Source organism: Eucyclogobius newberryi, unplaced genomic scaffold (assembly GCF_026437365.1).
Source record: "Eucyclogobius newberryi isolate DKJ021-1_F unplaced genomic scaffold, fEucNew1.0.hap1 SCAF_14, whole genome shotgun sequence".
NCBI lineage: Eukaryota > Metazoa > Chordata > Actinopteri > Gobiiformes > Gobiidae > Eucyclogobius > Eucyclogobius newberryi.
The window spans coordinates 31283383-31310060 of NW_027315768.1; the positions used below are offsets into that span (position 1 = coordinate 31283383).

Here is a 26678-nt window from a genome sequence, read left to right on the forward strand (position 1 = left end):
TGTTTTTGATGGATTTTGTCGCGTCCAATTGTGACCAAATCCACTTAAATATCTTGATAACTGTTCGAATGTCATCAAAACGTCCTCTTTTACGTTGTGCGGCCTTTAAAAAGCCTAAAAAACGGACGCGAAGGTGGCGCCGCCTACTGGACGGGAGGAACACAACAACAAATCTCTGTCCCTGTGAAACAAAAGACTTTAGCGCGTTGGAAAAGGGAGTGGGGGGGGAATTCCATCGGACTGGCCCGCGAGACGAGGAGCTGACCGACCGACCGACCGGCTGGTTTTTGGGAGGTACCTGGCTGGTCAGCTTGGACACTGCGGTGGCCAGGGCTATGTCTGGACGATAGGCCAGAGAGCCTCCTTTGCTGGCCTCCTCTCGGGCTTTGTCGCGGTACCCGATCTGACGGGACACACAGGACACGCACAGGAACAAGCACAGGACAAAGTGGCGTTAGATGCACCCGAGCGTCTGTTTCTTCTGCACTCTGATTGGTCGGTCATCTTCTGCTTTCTGATTGGTCGGTCATTACTATTGTAGGTTGAGACTTTTTAAAGACATTATAAGCCAAATAAATGGAAATACTGTGCAGACTGACGGCTTCTGATTAGAGATTTTTTATGACTGAAGTGTATCCTCTATGGAAATCAGAAATAGTTCATTATTTTTTGTCATTTTGATATAATAAAAGCTTATTTTGTTTGTGTTTTAGAGTCTCTTTGGTCCAGATAACGATGATGAAATACGACGAGTCATTATTAGTCGATGAATCGTTGCCGCTGTGATCGTGGAAGCAGCGGCAACGATTATTTCTCTTTAAATTTGGGTTAAAATAAGTTTTATTTCTTCCCACTACAATTGTGAACATCAACGTTTAATATTATTTTATTTTGGTCAATTTTGTTTCCTTAACTTAGCGTTGAATTTATGATTGTTTTGCCGACACGACAGTATGAAATAAATAAGTGTGCACTTCAATTTGAGCTAAAATTATAGAAAACATCCTTGTTCTTATTGTGATTTTTTACTGTGCACTTTTCTCAGCACGTGCACTTTTATCTGAGTTAAAAACGTTAATTTTATCGACTTAAAGATGAATAAATGTCCATCTCTAATGATCGTTTCTTCTCTTATTTTCAAGGAAACTTTTGCCTTAACAGTTACAGTAGATTTTCTCTTTTACATTTCTCAACTGCACTTTTCACAAACTAGAAAACTTCAGCCTTATTTATATCAAAACCATAATCTAGATATGAGCCTATTTAAAATATTTGTACAATCCTGGCCATGTTCTTTGCAAAATCTCCAAAATAATACGTAATAAACCATTTTGTCACGTCACATTTCACACTTTTGTCCCGTTAAACCCCTCAAACTGCCTGTCATTTGTCAACTATAACCACTATTTACAACTATAACTACTATTTACAACTATATTATGATGATTTCTTTGCTTTAAAAGATGATCATGTGCAATTTACAACATTAATTTTGCCATCTTATCCTAAGTATCCTTTGTATTCGATGCTAAACGCTGTGTAATTACAATAAAACGGCATTTCCACAACTCTACCGAACTTAAATTGTTGTTTTCTTCCTGGTCTTGCAGCAGATACGACCAGAATACTCGGGTGCATGTAAAACCACGAACAGTACATTGACAAATACGACACATTTAGACATATCGATTCTCATCCTCCAGAGCTTTAAATCGTGCGGTCAAGCGACAAACAGTCTCGCAGGCGTTTCAAAAGAGTAAAACGTGTATATCGCACGTTTTCAAGAGCCACAGCTTCATTCTATTGAGGTAATAGCATCGTAATAAAGCATTCGGGAGGTAAAAGTGAAGTAATTGTCTTATTCCTCGTAACGTTTCTGATTTATTTCATTCTTAAATAACAAATACACGTTGACAAAAGCCAAATACCACACTGACTACTTATTTATCTATCATTACCATGCTATTACCATGCTATTACCATGCTATTACCATGCTATTACCATGCTATTACCAAGACGTTTTGCCATTTTTAGCTCAATTAGCTTGTTAAAAAAAGAATCGGTCTTAATTTGGACCGGTCGACCAATGAAAGAAGTTGAAAAAAAGAGGAAAGAAAATAAAACAACAGATTAATAGTAAATGTATTACAATGTTGTCGTTTGATGTGCAATTTCGATGTGTATTTCAGAGAATATTGTGTAGTGTATTGTTTTTTATACGTACGTGGCTGACGAGTTTGGACGCCTGCGTGGCCTTTCGGATGTCCGGGCGGTCGACCACGCTGGTGTAGGACAGGTTCGCTTTGGCGTTCTTCTTATACGCAAACTATGGGCGGGAAAAACAAAGAAGAGACAACGTTTAAAACGAGTACAGTAAGAAATTTGGGTAAAAAGCCAAAGAATCAGTTTTTGTTTGTTGGTCCAAATGAATAAACAGCTCTTGATGACAAATATTCTTATTAATACATAAAAATATTGATGTTACAGACAGTTTTAAAAAGTACATTGTGAGTACGCGTGAGTATTTAGCTCCGCCCAGCCTCGAGAAGCTAATTGTTCACTATAACCGTGTGTGGGGCGAATGGATAATTACAAGTTAAAGTGTTTGGGAAGCTCTTTAAAAGCTTTTCTGTCGGACAGTTTCTCGTAATCGGAGAGTGAAAGGAGCCTTCTGATTGTTGCTATATTTCTAAAGCAATAGAAAGAGGTCGTGGAGATGTTATTGATGTGGTTATGTTGAAGTTAGAGTCGAGTTTTTACCGGGGGCGTTGTGGTTCTGAACGCCGCTAAACTGACCTTTTTGACGGACAAAGTGGGACGTTTTTGTCAGAATAGACGTGCCATTATTCTGTTTCTTTGTATGTCCTTTTAGTTTTGATTTAGTTTTGTTTTTTTTAGCTCTCCAGGTCCAGTTCTGTGTTTTTGCATGTGTACGTTTGTCCAAAAAAGCTCTGTTTTGTCTCGGTTTGACTGGAGGAAGTTTCTTCAATACTTTGGACGTGATTAGAGATGAGTGCGAGGTTATTGGCACAGACAGATGTATCACGTTGTGTGTCGTTAGCATAGCACGGGTGTGAAATATTGTGATGAGGTACGTCTGAGTTCAGCAGGAGCATGTGTACGATTGAACAGGAGGGGACCTAAAATGTAACCTTGGGGAATGCCATGAAGGCGCGCTGATTTTGTCTGAAAGATAATCACTCAGGCTCATGTAGTTAAGTGTGCATGAGGGTGTCAGATCATCAGATTTTTTCCACCTCAAATGTGACCTGTATCTGACACTTTCATACTGTATGTGGCGCTAAATCTGATTCCACTCTTGATCTTTCGCAAAGTAATGGCAGTCTGAACACGCAGGTCACATTAATCCAACATCTATGGTGCTGAAAAGGCTAATATCTGTTCTGTTTTTTTGATTCATGGATTTACTCAACATGGTATGGAGCACAGACCTTTACAGTTACTGACAACGTGATTGTGCACAACATGTTTTAAATTGTAAGAGACGTGGATTAAACAGATTCGGCCTTCAAACGCCTGCCAGACAACAGCAGCAAACCCAGACTAAAGCCATTATAGGCTCGTATTGACAAATGTCCGTCTCATAGTGTGATAGGCTCCTGGTTCTGTCCCGTCTCCTCTCCACATAAAGGTCTGAGGTGTGTGAACGTGGCCCCGGGTCACTCACGTTGCTCTGGCTCTTGGCCACGTCCATGGCGTGCCGCACGTCCGGCGGAACGGTCATGTTGTTGTACTCGGACTTGCCCTTTTCCTTCTCGAACTGCTCCTTGTACAGTTTCTGCAAAGAACGAGCAGACATGGACACGGCCAACTTAAACGTGACGCTTTTAAATCTACATGTAGGTCTTCAAATGTAAATATAGAATATTAGAATAACTGTAAAAACTACTTAAATACAAACTTGCATCAAACACACAAAGAATGAATTCGAAACATTGGATTCTGAAGAACTTATTTGAAAAAGGTTCGATGTAAAGTGAATTAATTGGTGTGAATCATCAGTAACACTTAAAAATAATAACTACACTTTTAATTGTAGATAATAAAGCATGAACAGACTTATATATTCATAACGAAAAAAAGATTCAAGCCTATTAACGTCTTCATTAATCCACTCTAAGTTTTTGGCCGGGGTGCGACTTATACTCCAGAGCGACTTATATGTGATATTATTTGTTATTTTCACATTGACAACCACAAGAGGGCGCTCTAGACTCTAAGCGACGCAGAAGAAGAATCTGCACTTCCTCTTCCTCTGGAGTTTGTGGAGTTGCTTAGAAGTGACACAGAGGAAGAAGAATTCAATGGATTTAGTGATTTGGGGTAAAACTGATGCTTTGGTAAACTTGTTAGCATGTTCTTTATGCTATAGTTATCTGAATAACTGTTCATATGTTACGTTAACATACCAGACACTTACCACAGTTCTGTCTGTGCCTCATGTAGCTGAAGGTGTTAGTGTTAGCATACGTCATGTAGCTGAAGGTGTTAGCGTTAGCATACGTCATGTAGCTGAAGGTGTTAGCGTTAGCATACGTCATGTAGCTGAAGGTGTTAGCATTAGCAAACGTCATGTAGCTGAAGATGTTAGCGTTAGCATACATCATGTAGCTGAAGGTGTTAGCGTTAGCATACGTACACCTATTCACCATGTTCTCTCATCTGTTATTAGTTATTATATACAGAGGAAATGTCTGTTCTTGGTCTTGGATTTTATCAAATACATTTCACCCAAAAAATGCGACATACTCGAGTGTGACTTATATATGTTTTTTTCTTCTCTATTATGCATTTTTTGGCTGGTGCGACTTATACTTTGATAATTCAGAGGTTTTCTTTCGTGACCTTACCCCGCTGATGAGCTTGTTGATCTCCTTGCTGTGGTGCGTGTCCCGGGTTTCCGCCAGCGTCGTGAAGGACCCGCTCTGCATCTCTTTCTTGCTCGCCTCCTTGTACTTGCTCTGCGGAGACAAAGACAATAATACAGCCGTAGACTATGACGTCCCGTGGCAGCGGCGGCGGCCCAACGTACCTCCGAGGCCAAAGAGCGCACGGACTTGGCGTGGAGGATCTGCGGCGTGTCCGCGACGGGGACGTAATGGCCCTTTCCCTTCTCGTACTTCTCCTTGTACTTCACCTGGAATCGGTCAGAGAGAGAGAGATCCTCGTTAGTCTCACAGGCGACGGAAGACGAGCAAAGTTCAGCGACTGATTGAGCGAACGAGGAATTGGGGCCGGCGAAAACGAGGAAAATTATTACGATTGCGCCAAAACGACTCTACGTACTAGTCAACGGCGTCTTTGTATGTGACAAGTCAAATTAAACTGTCCGGTCGCTCCAGAAGCTACAGCTAACTCACTCCATTCTTTATCTTTTCTGCTGTGTCTTTATAATCCTTAAAATAAAGACTCCATCGACGTTCTAATCGAACAACAACCCAAGTAGAAAAGCAAATTATGAAGTCGATGTCGTCCCTCATTCGTCGAGGAGCGATCTAGGGTAGAAAAAGTCGTGCGATATTGACCAAAATTAGTATCTCAATATTTTTTTCTGGAGTACCCTGAAAGTAATAGTATCCTGAAAGTAATACCCAGACAATTCAACAGAAATATGTCTTTAAATGTGTGAGTTTAGGTTTAATTATCAGACAAACGTTGAAATATCTGTAAAAGGAACAGCAAAAAAACTTAAATATTACCGTATACTCTTATTTGCGTTTACAGAATTACTTTTTTAATTTTTAATCAGCTTTTTTGAGGAATTTTGACTACAAACGATAAAATCCATATTCAAATTTGGCAGATGTTCACAACTAAATGATCAATATCATGTACATTTTGATAAACTGCCCGCTTCCTGTCCAGATTGATAATAAAAATGAAATAAATAAACATTAGAATGTATAACTCGGACAAGTTCAGCGCTAAAATGTAGAGAACAAAACAGTCAGTTCTGTCAGCGTCGCCTCCTTGTGGTCTAAACATAAACTACACTGAGAAGCGCGGTTGGTTCGAACAGAATATAAAGGGTAAATATGACGCAAAACATGTCAAATTGAATATCGAACGATGGCCGCACGTACGTCACTGGCCATTTGAGCGTTCTTCAGGCACAAGATGGTCAGCTTGTCGTCCACCACTGGGATCACGCAGCCCTTCATGGCCTCCTTGTCGTACTTGTACTCAACCTTTAGGCGAGAGAGTAGTTTAGTGTATTGTTTGTTGTCAGATTTAAAAGCTACAATAAATGGTGCGCTTACGTCGCTCTGTTGCAGCGTGTTCCTGGCGGCGTTGATGAAGTCGGGTCGGTCTGCGGTCCAAATCCACTTGTTCTTTGTGGCTTCATATTTCTTCTTGTAGTCCAGCTGTAATCACAAAGTTCATATTTTAGAATGTCAAATGTACGATCGCCTGCGTATGGACAGAGTATAAAATATGTGCCAACTTTACTGCGAACTTCACTAAACGATCGCGCGGTACAATGTTATAATGAGATATGTTTTTAATGATATTTATTGAGATAAGACTAGCTAGCCTGGGGAAATTACAGTGTTGCAACGCAGATTAGGTACAGAAGTATAAGAATAAAAAACAGATAGCTTGGAAAAAAACTCTTATAAAGAAAACTCTTATACTAAAAATACAAACTATTATAAAAAAAACTGAATATTAAACCAGGATGATTGACATTATTGAGATATTGCGGGGAGACAATTATAGACAGATTTGTAGAAATGTTTGTTTTTCCATTATAAGTGTTTTGAAATGTTTTTGGTGCAAATCATTGTAAATAACTCATGTAAAAAAGTACTTAAAAACTGTTATTTCTTCAAAGGATCATGGTCTATGTAGTTCACGTTAGCTTTTTAGCCGCTGCTGCAACAAAACAAAGCAATTAAGCATCTATTTTCTATTATTAATTTATATTTATACTCTAAATAATTAGTTTTTATCAATCAGTAATAAACATATTTTATGTTTGTATGGTATTTTTAAGTACAATAGAAATTTGACTATAATAAAAAATCAATTGTTTATTAATCTGCAAAAAAAAGCAGTTTATTTCTTTCTTTATGTTATTCTTAGTGTTTTAATAAAACAATAAAACAACAATATCCATTGAAAATGTCCATCTAAGAAATTAAACAAAGCAACGACCTGAAATGTCATTAAAGCATGCAAATCAGGGTAATAACATCTAAATTATATAAATATATGAACAATCCGGACAGCCGCTCGGCAGAAATGTATCTTTAAATGTGTGAGTTTAGGTTTAATCATCAGCCGCTCGATCAGTTACATCAAAAAACAAACTTTTTAATTTTGTTTTGACGGACGAAGAATGGGAACGTCCAAGCGCATCGCAATAAAGAAGCACAAAAGCGCATGTCCGGAGGGGGAAACGTCCACCCGAAAGGCCGACTTACGTTGGTGATGTTCTTGTAGGCCTCTCTGGCGGCGCGGATCTCGTGGGCATCCGGGTCTATGTTGATATGGGCCTTGCTCTTTTCGTACACCTCCCTGTACTTCAGCTAAAGGACACACGGGACAAATGAGAAACGCCGGCAGACTTTCCTATCACAAAAGCGAATGCGGGAATAAGAGCTCACGGCGCTGGTGATTTCCTTGACTTTCTTCATGTGGTTCTGGTGCGGCGTGTCGAAGGGGAGAGTGTAGCCCTTCGCTTTGGTCTTGTTGTACTCCATCCTGTAAATAATCTGTGGAAGAACAGACCAGAATCAGCTGCAAAAGTAGTATTTATGTTTGAAAATGTCATTGTATTTTTCTTTTTTTATGTATTGTTTCTTTTGCACCTTCATTTGACTAGTTTTGTTTCAATTAAGGCAAACAACAACATGAGCATAAAGCATAAAAACATAAAAATGTGAACGCAACAACATTGTCCAATCTGCATCTAAATATGTTTTATTATTTCGTTGAATCCACTTGCGACGGTAGATTCATAAATTACTTTTACGGTTACGGTTTTCTCAAAGATTTGCCCTTAAAGCAGCACCAAACTTTACAATCTTGTATTTAACAATCTTTTGATGGATTGTACAGAAGGATTTGTTAATTAAAAATTCCAAGCCTGGTTCATTAAACTTCAGAAAATGAGATGATTGAAAATTTGCATTTTTTTTTTTTTTTTTGGTTGTCAAATCTTTAAAAAAATACATTCAAACCTGGTTCTCTGCATTCTTCAGATTGACAAAAAATATGTTCCGTACTTTTGGCTCTAAATGCACGTAGTAAATTGTGCAGTACAAAGCCCTTTTCAGACCGCGGGAGAATTGGAATAATTACAAATGACGTCTGTGTTTCTAGTGCGCGATGTCTGTGAAAATGTCTGTAATAATTCCCCCTAATTAAACCAATTTCAGCTAAATCAGAGGTATTACTACTCTAGCCCTGTGTCTGTGATTTTGGCTGTTTTTAGTCTTATATTTAAGCGTATATCGACGCAAAATGTCTCCACATCCATTTTACGTCCACATTAGAACTAAATCAATATGTTTAATTCACCACAGACTTGTCTCCAATCCAATTATTGTCTATTTCTACAATTAAAATGTAAAAAAACACACAAAAACAAACTGATGCTGTTCGGGAACGTTTGGATGCTTTTGGTACACAGTTTGGACCGAGGGACTGTGTCAAATGGTTTCAAAGAGAACAGTTTTATTAGAAATATGATCGTTTGACACAAAAGAAAACTAAAAACATCTGAAAATAGAACGCTAACAATAAAACCACAGACGTCGTGGGGAGATTTCAGTTTCACAGACGTCCCCCAGATAAAGCCGACACAGACGCTTACTATTGGTGGTTTTGTTTGTCTTATGATCGTGTACAAATGGACATAAATACTGCACTTATGATCGTGTACAAATGGACATAAATACTACACTTATGATCGTGTACAAATGGACATAAATACTGCACTTATGATCGTGTACAAATGGACATAAATACTGCACTTATGATCGTGTACAAATAGACATAAATACTGCACTTATGATCGTGTACAAATGGACATAAATACTACACTTATGATCGTGTACAAATGGACATAAATACTGCACTTATGATCGTGTACAAATGGACATAAATACTGCATTTATGATCGTGTACAAATGGACATAAATACTACACTTATGATCGTGTACAAATGGACATAAATACTGCACTTATGATCGTGTACAAATGGACATAAATACTGCACTTATGATCGTGTACAAATGGACATAAATACTGCACTTATGATCGTGTACAAATGGACATAAATACTGCACTTATGATCGTGTACAAATGGACATAAATACTGCACTTATGATCGTGTACAAATGGACATAAATACTGCACTTATGATCGTGTACAAATGGACATAAATACTACACTTATGATCGTGTACAAATGGACATAAATACTGCACTTATGATCGTGTACAAATGGACATAAATACTGCACTTATGATCGTGTACAAATGGACATAAATACTGCACTTATGATCGTGTACAAATGGACATAAATACTGCACTTATGATCGTGTACAAATGGACATAAATACTGCACTTATGATCGTGTACAAATGGACATAAATACTGCACTTATGATCGTGTACAAATGGACATAAATACTGCACTTATGATCGTGTACAAATGGACATAAATACTGCACTTATGATCGTGTACAAATGGACATAAATACTGCATTTATGATCGTGTACAAATGGACATAAATACTGCACTTATGATCGTGTACAAATGGACATAAATACTGCACTTATGATCGTGTACAAATGGACATAAATACTGCACTTATGATCGTGTACAAATGGACATAAATACTGCACTTATGATCGTGTACAAATGGACATAAATACTGCACTTATGATCGTGTACAAATGGACATAAATACTGCACTTATGATCGTGTACAAATGGACATAAATACTGCACTTATGATCGTGTACAAATGGACATAAATACTGCACTTATGATCGTGTACAAATGGACATAAATACTGCACTTATGATCGTGTACAAATGGACATAAATACTGCACTTATGATCGTGTACAAATGGACATAAATACTGCACTTATGATCGTGTACAAATGGACATAAATACTGCACTTATGATCGTGTACAAATGGACATAAATACTGCACTTATGATCGTGTACAAATGGACATAAATACTGCACTTATGATCGTGTACAAATGGACATAAATACTGCACTTATGATCGTGTACAAATGGACATAAATACTGCACTTATGATCGTGTACAAATGGACATAAATACTGCACTTATGATCGTGTACAAATGGACATAAATACTGCATTTATGATCGTGTACAAATGGACATAAATACTACACTTATGATCGTGTACAAATGGACATAAATACTGCACTTATGATCGTGTACAAATGGACATAAATACTGCACTTATGATCGTGTACAAATGGACATAAATACTACACTTATGATCGTGTACAAATGGACATAAATACTACACTTATGATCGTGTACAAATGGACATAAATACTGCACTTATGATCGTGTACAAATGGACATAAATACTGCACTTATGATCGTGTACAAATGGACATAAATACTACACTTATGATCGTGTACAAATGGACATAAATACTGCACTTATGATCGTGTACAAATGGACATAAATACTGCACTTATGATCGTGTACAAATGGACATAAATACTGCACTTATGATCGTGTACAAATGGACATAAATACTGCACTTATGATCGTGTACAAATGGACATAAATACTGCATTTATGATCGTGTACAAATGGACATAAATACTGCACTTATGATCGTGTACAAATGGACATAAATACTGCACTTATGATCGTGTACAAATGGACATAAATACTGCACTTATGATCGTGTACAAATGGACATAAATACTACACTTATGATCGTGTACAAATGGACATAAATACTGCACTTATGATCGTGTACAAATGGACATAAATACTGCATTTATGATCGTGTACAAATGGACATAAATACTACACTTATGATCGTGTACAAATGGACATAAATACTGCACTTATGATCGTGTACAAATGGACATAAATACTGCACTTATGATCGTGTACAAATGGACATAAATACTGCACTTATGATCGTGTACAAATGGACATAAATACTGCACTTATGATCGTGTACAAATGGACATAAATACTGCACTTATGATCGTGTACAAATGGACATAAATACTGCACTTATGATCGTGTACAAATGGACATAAATACTGCACTTATGATCGTGTACAAATGGACATAAATACTGCACTTATGATCGTGTACAAATGGACATAAATACTACACTTATGATCGTGTACAAATGGACATAAATACTACACTTATGATCGTGTACAAATGGACATAAATACTGCACTTATGATCGTGTACAAATGGACATAAATACTGCACTTATGATCGTGTACAAATGGACATAAATACTGCACTTATGATCGTGTACAAATGGACATAAATACTGCACTTATGATCGTGTACAAATGGACATAAATACTGCACTTATGATCGTGTACAAATGGACATAAATACTGCACTTATGATCGTGTACAAATGGACATAAATACTGCACTTATGATCGTGTACAAATGGACATAAATACTACACTTATGATCGTGTACAAATGGACATAAATACTGCACTTATGATCGTGTACAAATGGACATAAATACTGCACTTATGATCGTGTACAAATGGACATAAATACTGCACTTATGATCGTGTACAAATGGACATAAATACTGCACTTATGATCGTGTACAAATGGACATAAATACTACACTTATGATCGTGTACAAATGGACATAAATACTACACTTATGATCGTGTACAAATGGACATAAATACTGCACTTATGATCGTGTACAAATGGACATAAATACTGCACTTATGATCGTGTACAAATGGACATAAATACTGCACTTATGATCGTGTACAAATGGACATAAATACTACACTTATGATCGTGTACAAATGGACATAAATACTGCACTTATGATCGTGTACAAATGGACATAAATACTGCACTTATGATCGTGTACAAATGGACATAAATACTACACTTATGATCGTGTACAAATGGACATAAATACTGCACTTATGATCGTGTACAAATGGACATAAATACTGCACTTATGATCGTGTACAAATGGACATAAATACTGCAGTTTTCCACACAAACTCACGTCGCTGATCTTCTTGCTGCGTTTGTGGGACTCGTACTCCGGAGTCTCCAGCACCGACGTGAACTTGTCCTTGGCGCGCTCGTACTGCTCCCTGTACTTCCACTGAAAGGCCGCGCAAAAGGTCAAGGGTTACCATAGCAACACGACGACGATCATGATCATGTGTGGCAATCAAATCACAAGCTCTGATCTCAACAACCAGTAAAGTATAAAATAATAAGACTTGATCGTAATAATTCTAACAAATTCTACATTCTACATTTCTAGCTTGTAGTGTTTTAAATTGTTTAAAATAGATGATAACACTTTATTTTATGGACCACATATTAATGACTAACGAGTAGTCATTGTCACACCAAGCAGGTAATTATATTTATATATAACAAAAATCATATCACAAAACAAAAACACCCCTCCATATTCACACTCTAAAACTAAACTGAACTAAATAGCATTGATTATCACATTGATTATTACATTATCATTATTATTATCATGAATAATAATAATACTATATTTATTATATCTTTGTTAGTGTTTATTAAGTACTTATCAACGTTTTTTCTGACTGTATCCAACAACTATTTAACCACTAACATTATTGGAAAATAAACACTTGAATAACCACAATTTTATCTTAGTGAGCGTTTAATATGTGGCCCCTAAACTAAAGTGTCACCCAGAAGACAACATTACTAATCACATCTTTGGTTATTATAAGAAGATAACTACAAAATGCTGAATAAATGGATATTACTACATTTATATATTTTCTATCTCTATATTTATGACAGAAACATGTCAAAGTGAACACGTGTGATGAAGGACGAGCAGGATTCACCGGGAAAAGTCAGAATTAGACCCAAAAAATAAACAACAACTTGAGAATAATTTATATTGATTTAAGAATATTGCTGTAGTAGTTTGTAGAAGTAAAAAAAAATCTATCAAAGGACAGAAATAAAAGAGAAAAAAATGGTGTTTCAGTACTTTTCACCATTTGAAATTGCCAATCGCTATGGTAACGGTCGTAAACATGACTTCCTCCCGGTGTGATCCCGTGATGAACGACATGCTCGGTGACAAATGGAGACACGGTGAGGGTTAGTGGACGGTCAGTGCGAGATAAGTCAGGTCCGGGGGGCGGGGGGACGGTCGGAAGCGCTCTGGTTGTCATGGTAACGAATCAACAACTTTTGACTGGTTTTATGCTTTGAAAGTTCGAAAGATCGTCCCGTCCCTCCGGACCCGACACTCCAGCATTAACCTGGATGGGTGGGATGGGTGAAACAGAGAGATGTTACCATGGTTACTCATGAGTGCACGCTGGAGTTGGTGGAGAGCAGCAGCAGCAGTCCATCTTACGCTGGAGTAAAGAGCGCAATCTAACAGTTTTATTATCGTTTTATGTATTTACTCAACTTTATTTGACCCAAGCGTGACCTGGGACAAAGTGACGTTTGTATTGGTCAGTGTCTGAGAGAAAACGGCCTCAAAACTCCTTTTATCTCTAACAATTAGAACATTTTCCAATTAATTTTCCGTTAGCCCAGTGTTTCCCAACCAGGGGTGCGCGGGCTGAGTTCTTATTTAGAAAGCATTTGCATATGAAGCCTTCATTTCAGTACATTTCTCATCCTTAGTCATGATTTTGGACATAAATATCCTTAAAATGGGAAAATGCAATTGTAATAAATCAAATGTAATAAAAACTGATTGTTAAACAGATTCATAAGTCATAAATAAATGTTGAGAGGTAGTTTAAGAAATACCCGAGACAAAACGTGTCAGGAACCGGTGAGTTAGTGGAGATTTTGTGTTGCTAATGCTAAAGATTGCGTTCATTTAGAAGGATTCTGACAGAGATACATATATTTACTTGTAGTGACACAGCAGATTATTGTTGTTTCTTTCATTTACTTGTTTTTTAATGCATCTCTGTGAATAATTTGCACTGCCGCCCAAAATTACGGTGGACAGTTTTTTGACGTTCAATCTCGAGTCTAAGACTGAATATAAACAGTTAAATGTGGGAATAGCTTTAGCTTTAAAAAAAAACAATGACGAATATTGATTTTTATTGAATTTAGATCTGGTTAGAAATGTTCAAAAGAGGAGCTCAAACACTACAAAAAATAAATAAAAAATCAGTTTGTATGTAATTGCCTGTTTTTGGCAGAATGAAACGAGTTGTTTCCAGTTGTTAACTCAATAATTAATTGAATTAAATGGTAATTGTTTGTAAAGGTAAGTACTCGTTATGATATAGATATGTAAAGGGAATATGGAATACTTAGTCTCTTCTCTCATTCTTAACGTTGATGTTTCCATGTGGTTTTCACGTCTCTGATTGGATAAAATGTAATACAAATTTGATAAACTTGGATAAAATTGCATAAAATTGCATAAAATTGGATAAAGATGGATAAAATTGGATAAAGTATGATAAAATTGAATAGAATTGGATAAAATGTGATAAAGTTGGATAGAATTTGATAAAATATAATAAAGTTGGATAAAATTGGATAAAATTGCATAAAATTGGATAAAGATGGATAAAACTGGATAAAGTTGGATAAAATTTGATAAAATTGGGTAAAATTGGGTAAAATTGGATCAAATTGGATAACACTGTCTATTCTTTGTCGTTGCTTCCTCGTAGTTTCTCGTCCAACAAAATGCCTTTGCTGAAAGCGTAAATGCAGCATCATTTAGCGTAAATATTTCCACAAATTGCCGCCTGCTGTTACCGAAGGGAGTAAAAGTCGTTTTCCTGGATCAGAACGGGCAAAGCGGTCGGGTGCGGGTCCTTTAACCGTGGTCATGAATCGTAATGAACAGGATTAGAATGTTTGAATGACAACGTTAAATCGGATGATGGACAAATGATGACATGACGTCCAGAAATGGCTAGAAGTTCCATTTTAGCAAGCGTTTTTTTGTTGTTGCTAAAATCTTCTCGAATGGAGGATGGAGCGTGGGCTACACCGGCGTCGCCCGGGTTACCTTGCTGCCCATAGAGGTCGTGTACATGGCCGTGAGGATGTCGGGCCTGAACAGTTCATTGCAGCCGCTTCGGTGCAGCTCCTTCGCTTTCGACTGATATAATTTCTGTTTTGACACACGGTAAAAAACACAGAGCGTGCAAAATGTGAGTGAACCGAAACACACAGGGAGGACGGGGAAGAAGAACGGAGACTCGACGTAGAGCCGACGTCCCGATCTGTGCCTTCAAAGTGACGGTAGTTTAAGACGGTCGTGTGCTTTTTTCTACTGCGATCAAATCAGATGTAATAGACAAATACAAAATTCAAAAAACAATGGATGAAATGAATATAATATGCTCATTTTTTTTAATGACATTCCCTTATTTCTACTTTTATTCCTTATGGTCCAGCTCGTTTGTTGTGTTTTTTTCTTTTTTTCTATTGTTGTTGTTTGTTGTTTAATTAGGTTGTGTGCTTTTTTTCTACTGAGATAAAAGTAGTTAAGTAAAAAAAACAATGGACAAAATGGGACAATTATTCAGAATTTAATATGCTCTAATTTTTTTGTTGATCCCACTCCCTTATTTTCAACTGTTTCCTTATTTTCTACTTATTCTCATTCTACTTCTTATCTTATGTTCTTCCTGGTCCAGCTCGTTTGTTGTGTTTTTTTTTTTTGTGTTCTGTGTTTTTTTTCTTTTTGTTGCTCTGTTGTTTTTATAGTAGATTTGTTGATTTTCACGTTTTCACAATATTATAAGTAATTATAGTGTCTTATAAATCTTATAAATGTGTTTACTCGTCACTTCTTCCGGGGCCAAAAATACAATTATGAAAAGTAATTCATTGTATTAAAGACATATTGGATATAACTGCAGATTTTTTAAGTCTTTAATTCTTTCTTCTTTTCTTTTAGTTAGCGCTAAATGAAAAATATCTGGTAGAAACGGGAAAGAAAAGCAAAATCAACACAAGCTGCAACCCAGGTCCTTTAAGGTTGTGAGAAAAAAAACTTAAATATAAATAACCTTATTATTTTACGTTTTTTGTCATATTTAACTTTATTTAGTCTTTCAGAATGTAAAATTTTGTAAAGCCGCTCACAAACTCAAGGAACAGAAACGGTTATTTAATGAAAAATTTCACTGTCGTCTCAATAATCTTGAATAATTATAATTATAACTACTTTTTTTTTCACTACATTTTGTGTGTTCCATGTATTTTTCAAGCGTCAAGTTGTAGTACATCTGTGTATTGTACAAGTGTGATAGCGTGAGTCATTTTCATCTCGTCCGAATTACAAACGCACACTACAGTTTGAAACAAAGTCCCTTTGAAGGCGCAGAGAAGGCGCTCGAGCGGCTTCAAAACACCCTGCAAAGAGAAGGACACAGTTTAGGGACGGTCGCCGAGGCCATGCTGCGCGGACCGTCACGGGACCCCGGGCGGTGGTCCCTCATGCACCGCGGCGGACCGGACTCGGGCGCGGTCCTCCTGGGGTTACCTGGCTCATCTTGTTGTTCTCGCGGGCCAGCTGGTACCTGGGGTCGTCCGTGGTGATGGTGAACTTGCCCCGGGACTTCTCGTAGTTAGCTTTGTAGTGCCTCTGCTCACAACGTCAGACACAGTTTAACACAAGCGCAAATGACACCGGCCACTGCGGCGCGGGACCCTCCGCGGGGGCTCAAGGGGGGTCAAAGGTGAGGGTTAAAGGTTCAAAAGGTAAATGCAGAGATGAAATAGAATCATACAACAACAAAACAACAGTAAAATACATAAATAACATACTATACCGATGAGAAATACATTAATGTTAAGATAAAAAATGCAAAAAAACAATGTAAACTACTAATAACATGATCTTTTTGGGGATTTAAGGAGATTTAACAATCGAAATCAGTAAAAAGAAGCTAACATTTCACGTACAAATCAATTAAAAGCAACATTACATAACTTTCCCTTGCAAAAAAAATGTTTTTTGTAAAAAAAAAAAAAGGTTTTAAATGACTTTCAAAAGTATTTAGGGCAAAATAAAAAAAAATGTAAAAATACATTTAAATCAATTATATTCTATGAACTGAGAAAAAAAATGATGCAATGCTGCTTTACAAACAAAAGTGTAATATCTTCAGGTCCTAAAATCAGACACAAATAGATTTTTTTTTTAAAGAAAATTTAAAAAAGTTTAAAAATAATGAAAACATCGATTCAAATAACACAGTTTAACAAATAAATCCAGAGAAAAACGATGATAAAAGGATGAGAGAAGCGCACTCACGTCGTTGATGAGGAAGGAGGCGTTCCTTGCGGCCTCGAAGAACGGCGAGTCGCAGGTGTATTTGAAGTTCCCTCTGTTCTTCTCGAAGGACGCTCTGTACAACCTCTGTCACGGCGACAGGCGTAAAGACGGTTAGACGGAGGACAGAACGCACAACGCCCACCGCTTTCAGCCCGATGTTACCTCGCTGTACAGAGTCTTGTTCTTCTCGGCCGTCACCATCTCAGGAGTGTCCCACACGAAGCAGCCAACGCCCCTCAGCCATTCCAGATCCTCCTTGTACTTCACCTGAAGAGTTCAGCACAAGCAGAGGTCAACTTAAGGCTACGAAAGATCAGTCTGAACGTGAAGGACTGTCTCATTTTCACTTTACACGGTGATACTAGCAGCGGTTTATGAGGAACAGCAGCAGTTTATGAAGAAAAGTAACAGTTTATCAAGAAAAGTAGTTTATGAAGAAATTTAGCAAGAAAAGAAGCAGTTTATGAGGAAAAGTAGAAATTTATGAAGAAAAGTAGCAGTTTATGAGGAAAAGTAGCAAAAAAATAAATAAATAAATAAAGGAAAAAAAGGTAAAGGTAAAATCCTGGATAAAATGATCTTGTATCTGTGTTGTTAATGTATGTCTGTATGTTTATTCACTATAACATTTTACAACCCGATCTTAGTCAGTACCATAACAAACGTAAAGAGGGACGCACTCAAAAGTTTTAAGGTAGAATAAAAATGATTTCTAGTAGTTTTCCCAGTGAGTGACTCAAACTAAACACTTTTACTTACACTGCTGACGTTATCGCTGGCCATTCTGCTGAAGAAGAACTCGGGACGATCGGGGATGGACTTCCACGTGCCCAGGGAGTTAATGTACTTCTCTCTGTATTTAACCTGGACAAATTCAATAAAAACGTGGTCAGAAATGAGAAAAACGACAGACAGAAACAGGGCATGACGTGGTATTTGATAGGTTTTTTTTGCTACAAGCCAGTTCGTTTTTATATATATATATATCAACAAACTAAATTATTTAGTTAAATCAATTGTCCAAAAAATTTTAATAAATAACTTTTTTAATCTGGCTGTTTTTGTCAAATTTTAATTTATTTTGTCTTTCAGAAATTTTGTAAAGCCGGTCACAAAAAAAAAAAGAAATACGTTGAATTGTGATGTTTTTTTCTCACAATAATCGTAACACAATAAAACGTGATAAAAATACATATGTAGAGAGAATTTGTGCACAACTCACTTCGCTGATGTCGTCCGTGACTCTGCGGTGGATGATGATGTCCAGCGCGTCCTTCACCGTCCTGTAGTGACCTTTGGCGAGTTCGAAGCTCTCCTTGTAACGGAGCTAAAAGACCAAACAGACACGTTCAGTGGGACCGGCGCTGCGTTTGAACAGCGTAAATGTGGCGCTTACGTCGCTCGACTGCAGGTACGCTTTCTTGGCGCGGATCAGGATGGGCGTGTCGGCGATGGCAGTGTATCTGTGCTTCATCTTCTCGTACTGGTCTTTATACTTGTTCTGTGAGAAGCAGCAAAGTGCAAGGAAACATCACATTTTGCACAAGAAATCAAATCAAATATACTAGAAATCAAATGTAAATATAAGATTAGCAATCACTTTTTTAATAATGAAGACTTTAAGAGACATATAATAAAATAATTAAGAAACTTATATGAACGTCGACTCTTTAATAGAAAAGTACAACATCAAATAACATCAGCTTGTACGAGGAAATGTAATATCTTAGGTATTGTATAAAAAATACAACATTAATTTAAGTATTTCCTATTAAGTATTTTCTATTAACCTAAATAAATGAAAAACCAGTACAATCAAATTAACAATTAATATTAGCAATAAATAATAATAATAATAATAATAAAATGATGATGATAATAATAAGAATAATAATGAAATAAAACTATTAATAATAATAACAATATGATAATGATGATGATGATAATAAAAATAAACATAATTAAAACACTTACGTCGCTGTAGACAACCTTCATCTTTTTGCAGTGGCCCATCACCGGTGTGTGGAATTCTGAAGAGAAGACGGCCCTCTCTTTGTTCGCCAAATCCGTGTACTGCCACTAAAGAGCAAACGAGACCACGTTAGGCTTCATAGGCAACGACCTTTGTTCTCTGACTGTGTTTTTATTGGGTGTAACTTGCCTTGTTGGTGAGCTGCTGGGCCCACTTGGCTCTCTTGATGTCGATGCTGTCCAGAGTCGTGGAGACTTTGGCCATTTCCTTTTTGCTCTGGGCCCTGTAGACCATCTAGGACACAAATAACAATACGTAGACTTAGACCATCTAGGACACAAATAACAATACATAGACTTAGACCATCTAGGACACAAATAACAATACGTAGACTTAGACCATCTAGGACACAAATAACAATACATAGACTTAGACCATCTAGGACACAAATAACAATACGTAGACTTAGACCATCTAGGACACAAATAACAATACGTAGACTTAGACCATCTAGGACACAAATAACAATACGTAGACTTAGACCATCTAGGACACAAATAACAATACGTAGACTTAGACCATCTAGGACACAAATAACAACACGTAGACTTAGACCATCTAGGACACAAATAACAATACGTAGACTTAGACCATCTAGGACACAAATAACAATACGTAGACTTAGACCATCTAGGACACAAATAACAACACGTAGACTTAGACCATCAAGGACACAAATAACAACACCTAGACTTAGACCATCTAGGACACAAATAACACGTAGACTTAGACCATCTAGGACACAAATAACAATACATAGACTTAGACCATCTAGGACACAAATAACAACACGTAGACTTAGACCATCTAGGACACAAATAACAATACATAGACTTAGACCATCTAGGACACAAATAACAACACGTAGACTTAGACCATCTAGGACACAAATAACAACACATAGACTTAGACCATCTAGGACACAAATAACACGTAGACTTAGACCATCTAGGACACAAATAACAATACATAGACTTAGACCATCTAGGACACAAACACAACACGTAGACTTAGACCATCTAGGACACAAATAACAATACATAGACTTAGACCATCTAGGACACAAATAACAACATGTAGACTTAGACCATCTAGGACACAAATAACAATACGTAGACTTAGACCATCTAGGACACAAATAACAATACGTAGACTTAGACCATCTAGGACACAAATAACAACACGTAGACTTAGACCATCTAGGACACAAATAACAACACCTAGACTTAGACCATCTAGGACACAAATAACACGTAGACTTAGACCATCTAGGACACAAATAACAATACATAGACTTAGACCATCTAGGACACAAATAACAACACATAGACTTAGACCATCTAGGACACAAATAACAATACGTAGACTTAGACCATCTAGGACACAAATAACAACACGTAGACTTAGACCATCTAGGACACAAATAACAACACGTAGACTTAGACCATCTAGGACACAAATAACAACACGTAGACTTAGACCATCTAGGACACAAATAACAATACGTAGACTTAGACCATCTAGAACACAAATAACAACACGTAGACTTAGACCATCTAGGACACAAATAACAATACGTAGACTTAGACCATCTAGGACACAAATAACAATACGTAGACTTAGACCATCTAGGACACAAATAACAACACGTAGACTTAGACCATCAAGGACACAAATAACAACACCTAGACTTAGACCATCTAGGACACAAATAACAACACGTAGACTTAGACCATCAAGGACACAAATAACAACACCTAGACTTAGACCATCTAGGACACAAATAACACGTAGACTTAGACCATCTAGGACACAAATAACAATACATAGACTTAGACCATCTAGGACACAAATAACAACACGTAGACTTAGACCATCTAGGACACAAATAACAATACATAGACTTAGACCATCTAGGACACAAATAACAACACGTAGACTTAGACCATCTAGGACACAAATAACAACACATAGACTTAGACCATCTAGGACACAAATAACACGTAGACTTAGACCATCTAGGACACAAATAACAATACATAGACTTAGACCATCTAGGACACAAACACAACACGTAGACTTAGACCATCTAGGACACAAATAACAATACATAGACTTAGACCATCTAGGACACAAATAACAACATGTAGACTTAGACCATCTAGGACACAAATAACAATACGTAGACTTAGACCATCTAGGACACAAATAACAATACGTAGACTTAGACCATCTAGGACACAAATAACAACACGTAGACTTAGACCATCTAGGACACAAATAACAACACCTAGACTTAGACCATCTAGGACACAAATAACACGTAGACTTAGACCATCTAGGACACAAATAACAATACATAGACTTAGACCATCTAGGACACAAATAACAACACATAGACTTAGACCATCTAGGACACAAATAACAATACGTAGACTTAGACCATCTAGGACACAAATAACAACACGTAGACTTAGACCATCTAGGACACAAATAACAACACGTAGACTTAGACCATCTAGGACACAAATAACAACACGTAGACTTAGACCATATAGGACACAAATAACAATACGTAGACTTAGACCATCTAGGACACAAATAACAACACGTAGACTTAGACCATCTAGGACACAAATAACAACACGTAGACTTAGACCATCTAGGACACAAATAACAACACGTAGACTTAGACCATCTAGGACACAAATAACAATACGTAGACTTAGACCATCTAGGACACAAATAACAACACGTAGACTTAGACCATCTAGGACACAAATAACAACACATAGACTTAGACCATCTAGGACACAAACAACAACACGTAGACTTAGACCATCTAGGACACAAATAACAATACATAGACTTAGACCATCTAGGACACAAATAACAACACGTAGACTTAGACCATCTAGGACACAAATAACAATACGTAGACTTAGACCATCTAGGACACAAAAAACAACACGTAGACTTAGACCATCTAGGACACAAATAACAACACATAGACTTAGACCATCTAGGACACAAATAACAACACGTAGACTTAGACCATCAAGGACACAAATAACAACACGTAGACTTAGACCATCTAGGACACAAATAACAATACGTAGACTTAGACCATCTAGGACACAAATAACAATACATAGACTTAGACCATCTAGGACACAAATAACAACACGTAGACTTAGACCATCTAGGACACAAATAACAACACGTAGACTTAGACCATCTAGGATACAAATAACAACACGTAGACTTAGACCATCTAGGACACAAATAACAACACGTAGACTTAGACCATCTAGGACACAAATAACAACACGTAGACTTAGACCATCTAGGACACAAATAACAATACGTAGACTTAGACCATCTAGGACACAAATAACAATACGTAGACTTAGACCATCTAGGACACATATAACAATACGAAGATTTTTCACACAATAACAACATTTGATATGGTGACGTTCCTATTCAATACTCTAGAAACTAAACACTGACTAAAACACAGACGCATATGTATTTCAAAAGCATAATATTCCAAGCCGTACTCCGCTCATGTGCGTCTTGAGCTCCGTGACGCGGTTGTACTCGGGCGTGTCCAGGACGACCGTGAAGTTGTGGAGGTTCTTCTTGGCATCCACCGGGTAATTCGCCTGGAAAAGAAAACGCATTAGACAACTCAACATCATCCCCCAAAAAAGACAGCGAGGATTTTGAAATAGCCACGATGAAGGCTAGGTGAGGCGAGGTCGTACCCTGAATTTGGTGATTTTGCGGACGTTGACCAGCTCGGGCGTGTCGTACAGGAAGCAGCCCACGCCTCGCAGCCACATCAGATCCTCTTTGTATTTCAGCTGCGGGACACAAGACAGGTCACTTTGGAACACCCTGATCCTGACCCTTCATGTTCAGAGGGTCAAAATGTTGCATAAACGTTGGATGGAATTTCTGGTGTGATGTCACTTCCTGTTGTTCTCTACAGATTTGTCAACTTTTCTCCACAAATAGCTGCTTGATTTATGTGAAACTATATCATTTATATTTACAACAGGTTTAAACTCACCAAATAAAGTCCAAATGATAAAAACCTGTTTAAATATTAATAAAGAAAGCATTTATTTTTGTTTTGAATATCGTTATACACTTTTTAAAGCCTATATATTTATTTTTTAATTTTTTAATATATATAAAAAAATGTCAAATGATAAATAACAAATACAGTAAAATAAATACTGATAAAGCAAAAACATTGCCGTGATCACATTTACAAATACTAAAAGTTATATTAAAAAAGATCATGTGTTTATGTTTTTTATTTAAAATAAGTTAAATAAATATTGATTGGGACAAAAAATAAATCAAGTTTTTTGTATATATTATTGTTGAATAAATCTAATGACATCTGTAATACAAAACATTATATTAATAAAAGATAATATGTTTATGATATATAATTTTTGTGAGTTAAATAGATATTGATAACTAGAAGAAATTTAAGCAAAAAAATTATATAAATTGAATAAATCTATTCACATTTGCAGTAACAACAGCAATTTGTTAAATAAATACGTATAACTCAATAAAAATGAATATATGTTAATATAATTGCTGCATAAACTTCATCACATTTGCAACAACAACAACATTAAACTAATAAAACATAATCAATTTATCTGGTACGTCATCATTAGCTCTAAATATATCGTCAAATATGTAATAAAGGCTGGAGAAGCATTAGAAACATGACAGAAAGGTGCATGATAAACGTCCTTACGTCGCTGGTGATCTCGTTGACGTGGTAACAGTGCAGGAGCTGAGGTGTGATGGGAAGAGAGGTCATCTGGCCTTTAACCGCGTTGTGCTTCTCGTGGTACCACAGCTGTGAACAGAGAGAACAAGCATCACATGAAACAGAGCCAAACACACCGGGGGAAAGTCTCATGTTTGGGCTGAAGTTCTCACGTCGCTCAGGTGGTCCTGGTTCATCTTGACCTGCTTGATCTCCGGAGTGTCGTATGTTGTGTGGATCTTGTCCTTGGTCTTGTGCCACTGCTCCCTGTACAGACGCTGAGGCAGGAAACAACATTTATTTATCTTTTATTTCTACTGGGGAAACCTGCACTCGCTACCGTGTCAAGTACAAAATACTATTACAATACAAATACAGGATAAAATGCCAACTAAACAATCAATAAAACTAAGAAATACATGAAACCACACACATGCACTATGGGATAAATTCATGTAAAACAAGAGCACTGAGGACAAAAAAAAGGCGTAAAACAATTTAATTTAAAACGTCTCCCTGAAAATTTGCTGAAGGTGCGACTGCAAAATAAAAATGTATGAATAATTTGATCAGGTATTCGACATGAGGTGCAAAGCAGTGGTGACTTCTGTCTCCTTCTCCTGTAGTAAAGCTTAGAACTGAGAGAAACGTTGCCCTGGATTCACTGTTTCGACAGTTACGGTACGAGGAATGCACTTTTTATTCCTGGCTTTTATTTGTCAGCTCTTTATCATCCACCCAAGTATCTGTAATGTGGAAAATGTTCAACTTTTTTTTAACTGTTTATAATGTTTTTGTTTACAACTTATTTATTTATTATCGAATATGTTAGGTTTATTTAATAAAACGACATTTAGATTTTATTTGTCTTTAATGCTAAACGTCCTGATTTCAAAATGTTGTGATATGAAAAAAATCAGATTTCAAAACTTCTTGATTTCAAAACATCCTGATCACAAAATGTCCAAAACAGTGTCCAATTAACTACAAAGGGAGAAGGGCTGGTTTGGAAAGGGTGCGATGGATGTGTTTTTGTTTCAAACCGTCTCACACCTTTTTCACGAGAGCGATCGAGCCAATCAAATGCCAAATTCTAGGTAAATTAACAAACGTATCACAAAAGTGTTAGAACCATCCAGAAGGAGGCCGACAGGTAAACAAAGGCAGGGCAGTTTCCTGTTTTAACCCCTCCTTTTAGGGCAGGACTAATCTAACTCAGAGCTTCTCAGGCCAGTACCTTCAGATTGAAACCGTCTCTACATCTCGTCTCCTACCGCGGCGTTTCTCACCTCATTGATGATCTTGTGGGCCTTTCTGGACGTCACAAAGTTGACTCCCTGCGGGTGCAGCGTGTAGGCCTTGGCCTTCATCATCTCGTAGGCCTCCTTGTACTTGACCTGAAAATAGACACGCGTGAACACGACGCTCGCCGGGGCCAAACGGCAGAATCCTGAGGTGAATCCTGAGGTGAATCCTTACGTTGCTGGTGACGACGCTGTTGTGCTTGACCTGCTTGTGGACGGGCGTGTCCAGGGGCAGAGAGTACCCGGTCGGCATGGACTTCTTATTAGCCTCTTTGTAATGATTCTGAAAAAGACCGGACCATAACGCATCAGGAGACACTAACACAGGAAACAACATTTGTAAAGACTTCTGTAAAGTGTATCATCATATTATTATTATGTTGGTGACACTTTATACATTACGATATGTTTGATTTTGACTTAATAAAAATGTATCACGAGCAAATGCTATAATTAAGAATGATTCAGTCTTAGTAACTAATGTTTAATAACTCATTAACTAACCATTGATGTTTGATTTGTAACTGTGCATTTAATATAAACTTTAACAAGTGAACACCTAATACTAATACTAAGAAATGCTAATTCTTCTTTTCTAAAGTTAAGACTATTATACTTTATGTGATTATTTTTATGACAGAAAAAATCTATTAGCTCATGATTAATTCAACCATTATAATAAAATACTTGATAATAATGAATTAAGCTTTATTAGAGCTAAATAAGATAAGATATTCCTTTATCTTATATATATATATATATATATATATATATATATATATATATATATATATATATATAATAACACCTTATATCTTATTATAAGGTGTTATTATTGGCTTTTCAGTATTTTAAATATATGTTGGGTGTAATATATTTTTTTTTTACTAGAAAAAGCATTTAATAATTGTTTTTAATTAAATTTACTAAACTAAAAAACAAACAAAGGATTTAAAGAACGTTACAATAGTTTTAG

At 36.8% G+C, this 26678-nt stretch overlaps 1 protein-coding gene across 26 annotated transcripts in view; it reads right to left on the bottom strand.

Moving 5' to 3' along the window:
- neb (nebulin) overlaps nt 1-26678 on the bottom strand; it is a 161380-nt gene that overhangs the window by 36719 nt on the left and 97983 nt on the right. For 21 of the 26 annotated variants that reach the window (XM_072445216.1, XM_072445241.1, XM_072445236.1 and 18 more), the window contains 24 exons: nt 25878-25985; nt 25688-25795; nt 24572-24676; nt 24384-24488; nt 23365-23463; nt 23158-23262; nt 19724-19828; nt 19537-19641; nt 18959-19063; nt 18785-18889; nt 18322-18426; nt 17725-17829; nt 17542-17646; nt 15283-15387; nt 12277-12378; nt 7633-7740; nt 7450-7554; nt 6283-6387; nt 6106-6210; nt 5055-5159; nt 4873-4983; nt 3690-3800; nt 2226-2327; nt 299-403 (listed from right to left, as the gene is read on the bottom strand). In XM_072445216.1, coding sequence (XP_072301317.1) covers nt 299-403; nt 2226-2327; nt 3690-3800; nt 4873-4983; nt 5055-5159; nt 6106-6210; nt 6283-6387; nt 7450-7554; nt 7633-7740; nt 12277-12378; nt 15283-15387; nt 17542-17646; nt 17725-17829; nt 18322-18426; nt 18785-18889; nt 18959-19063; nt 19537-19641; nt 19724-19828; nt 23158-23262; nt 23365-23463; nt 24384-24488; nt 24572-24676; nt 25688-25795; nt 25878-25985 — 2529 coding nt within the window. Of the gene's footprint in view, nt 1-298; nt 404-2225; nt 2328-3689; nt 3801-4872; nt 4984-5054; nt 5160-6105; nt 6211-6282; nt 6388-7449; nt 7555-7632; nt 7741-12276; nt 12379-15282; nt 15388-16767; nt 16870-17541; nt 17647-17724; nt 17830-18321; nt 18427-18784; nt 18890-18958; nt 19064-19536; nt 19642-19723; nt 19829-23157; nt 23263-23364; nt 23464-24383; nt 24489-24571; nt 24677-25687; nt 25796-25877; nt 25986-26678 lie in introns of all 26 variants that reach the window. The other 5 variants (XM_072445221.1, XM_072445215.1, XM_072445225.1 and 2 more) reach the window with 3 other exon arrangements.